We start from the raw sequence: 1382 nt of genomic DNA, 5'->3' as shown, positions 1-1382 counted from the left end.
GCGCTCGCCCGCGAGCGGGAGCAGCAGCGCGGCGCTGGCGGCCACGCGGCAGTGGCCGGCCCCAGAAGCTTGGTGGGCACGACGACGGCGAGGTGGGAGCGGGCGCGCGCGTGCGGGTGCGTCTCCGGCGCGAAGGATGGCCAGGGTGGCACCTGGTTCGTGGGCCCAAGCGGTCAGATTCGCGTTTAACCCAGGCAAAGCGAGCGATTTCGCGACTTGGTAGTTTTTTGCCACGGATTAGGAAAAAAGTGGTAGTTTTCGGGACAAAATCGTAAAGTGGTAGTTTTTCGTCACGGTTCCGTGAATTGTGGTAGTTTTTGGTTAAATACTCTTATAAAATGTCCATAAAACCATTGCAGAAATAAAATTTGAAACATATGTGAAGTAATTTACCGAATTGTCTCCACCATGGTTTTGCCCATCCGGGGAGTGGACCTTGCTGCCATCTTGATCTGATTTCTTATTTCTGGGCCCCCTCTTTTTCCCCGCATCACTTCTCTTGGGTTTGTTCAGAGGCTGAACAACTCGATTATTCACAGGTTCCTCACCATCCTATAAGTGCAACATACAAAATTAGACAACCAAAGTGTGCACTGCAGTAGTGCTGTGTACTAAAAAATACAATGAAATTAGTCAACCTAAGCTCATCCTAAACGAAAATCACAGCGTCTATATTAGACCAAAATGAGAAGCATCACCAAATATTTGCAAAAGGTGGCAAGAAGACAACGATCTTCAGCCCAGATATAAAGGCAAATCGATATAACGTATCACACTAGTAGAACCCTAGATGGTCATCCCTGCAATTTCCGTGCACCAAGATGGTGAGATCTATATCATCTAACCCAAACCAAAACACCTGTCCAGAAACAAATACTGAATAGAAAGGGAGATGAATCGCAGATCAGCTAAACTTCGTCGCCCGATCGCAAAAAATAGGAACGGCAACGGGAAGGACCGGAAGAGAATTATGAAATGGAATAAGATAGTGCGATGGGTTCCGCCACAAGCAAATCCTAAACCCTCGAAGACGGAGCGATCGATCGCCGCGCGCGTTAACCACGAAGTGGCGCACAAGCACAACGCAAGTAAGAATTAAGGAGACATCCCCACCTCATCGTCGGAGCTGGGCTCGCGGTAGGTGTCCGGCGCCGTCCTCCTGTTCCTCTGCGGCCTGTTCCCGGCCGCTATGCCGCGCCCTTCGTCGCAGGGCCTCACCGCCGACGTGAAGCCCCGGTCGTCGCTCGGGATCCTCCTCCTTCCCCGTCGTTTCGCCGCTCGGGACCCTCCTCCTCCTCCTCCTCCTCCTTCTACGTCCATCCCCTGCGTCGGAGGGTGCGGTTTGCGTTCCGGCGCAGCGGAGAGATGCGAGAGTTCGCGAG

At 52.5% G+C, this 1382-nt stretch overlaps 1 protein-coding gene across 1 annotated transcript in view; it reads right to left on the bottom strand.

Annotated features, from left to right (window-relative positions):
* LOC119366488 (lysine-specific demethylase JMJ25-like) overlaps nt 1–1374 on the bottom strand; it is a 7252-nt gene extending 5878 nt beyond the window's left edge. The window contains exons 1-2 of the mRNA XM_037632234.1: nt 1114–1374; nt 394–552 (exon numbers count right to left, since the gene is read on the bottom strand). Coding sequence (XP_037488131.1) covers nt 394–552; nt 1114–1320 — 366 coding nt within the window. The 5' untranslated portion in view covers nt 1321–1374. The remainder of the gene's footprint in view (nt 1–393; nt 553–1113) is intronic.
* Between the last annotated feature and the right edge of the window lie 8 nt (nt 1375–1382).

The sequence above is a fragment of the Triticum dicoccoides genome, chromosome 1A, assembly GCF_002162155.2.
Source record: "Triticum dicoccoides isolate Atlit2015 ecotype Zavitan chromosome 1A, WEW_v2.0, whole genome shotgun sequence".
Classification (NCBI taxonomy): Eukaryota; Viridiplantae; Streptophyta; class Magnoliopsida; order Poales; family Poaceae; genus Triticum; species Triticum dicoccoides.
The sequence above is the reverse complement of the archived record's forward strand: the minus strand, read 5'-3'. Positions and strand labels throughout refer to the sequence as shown.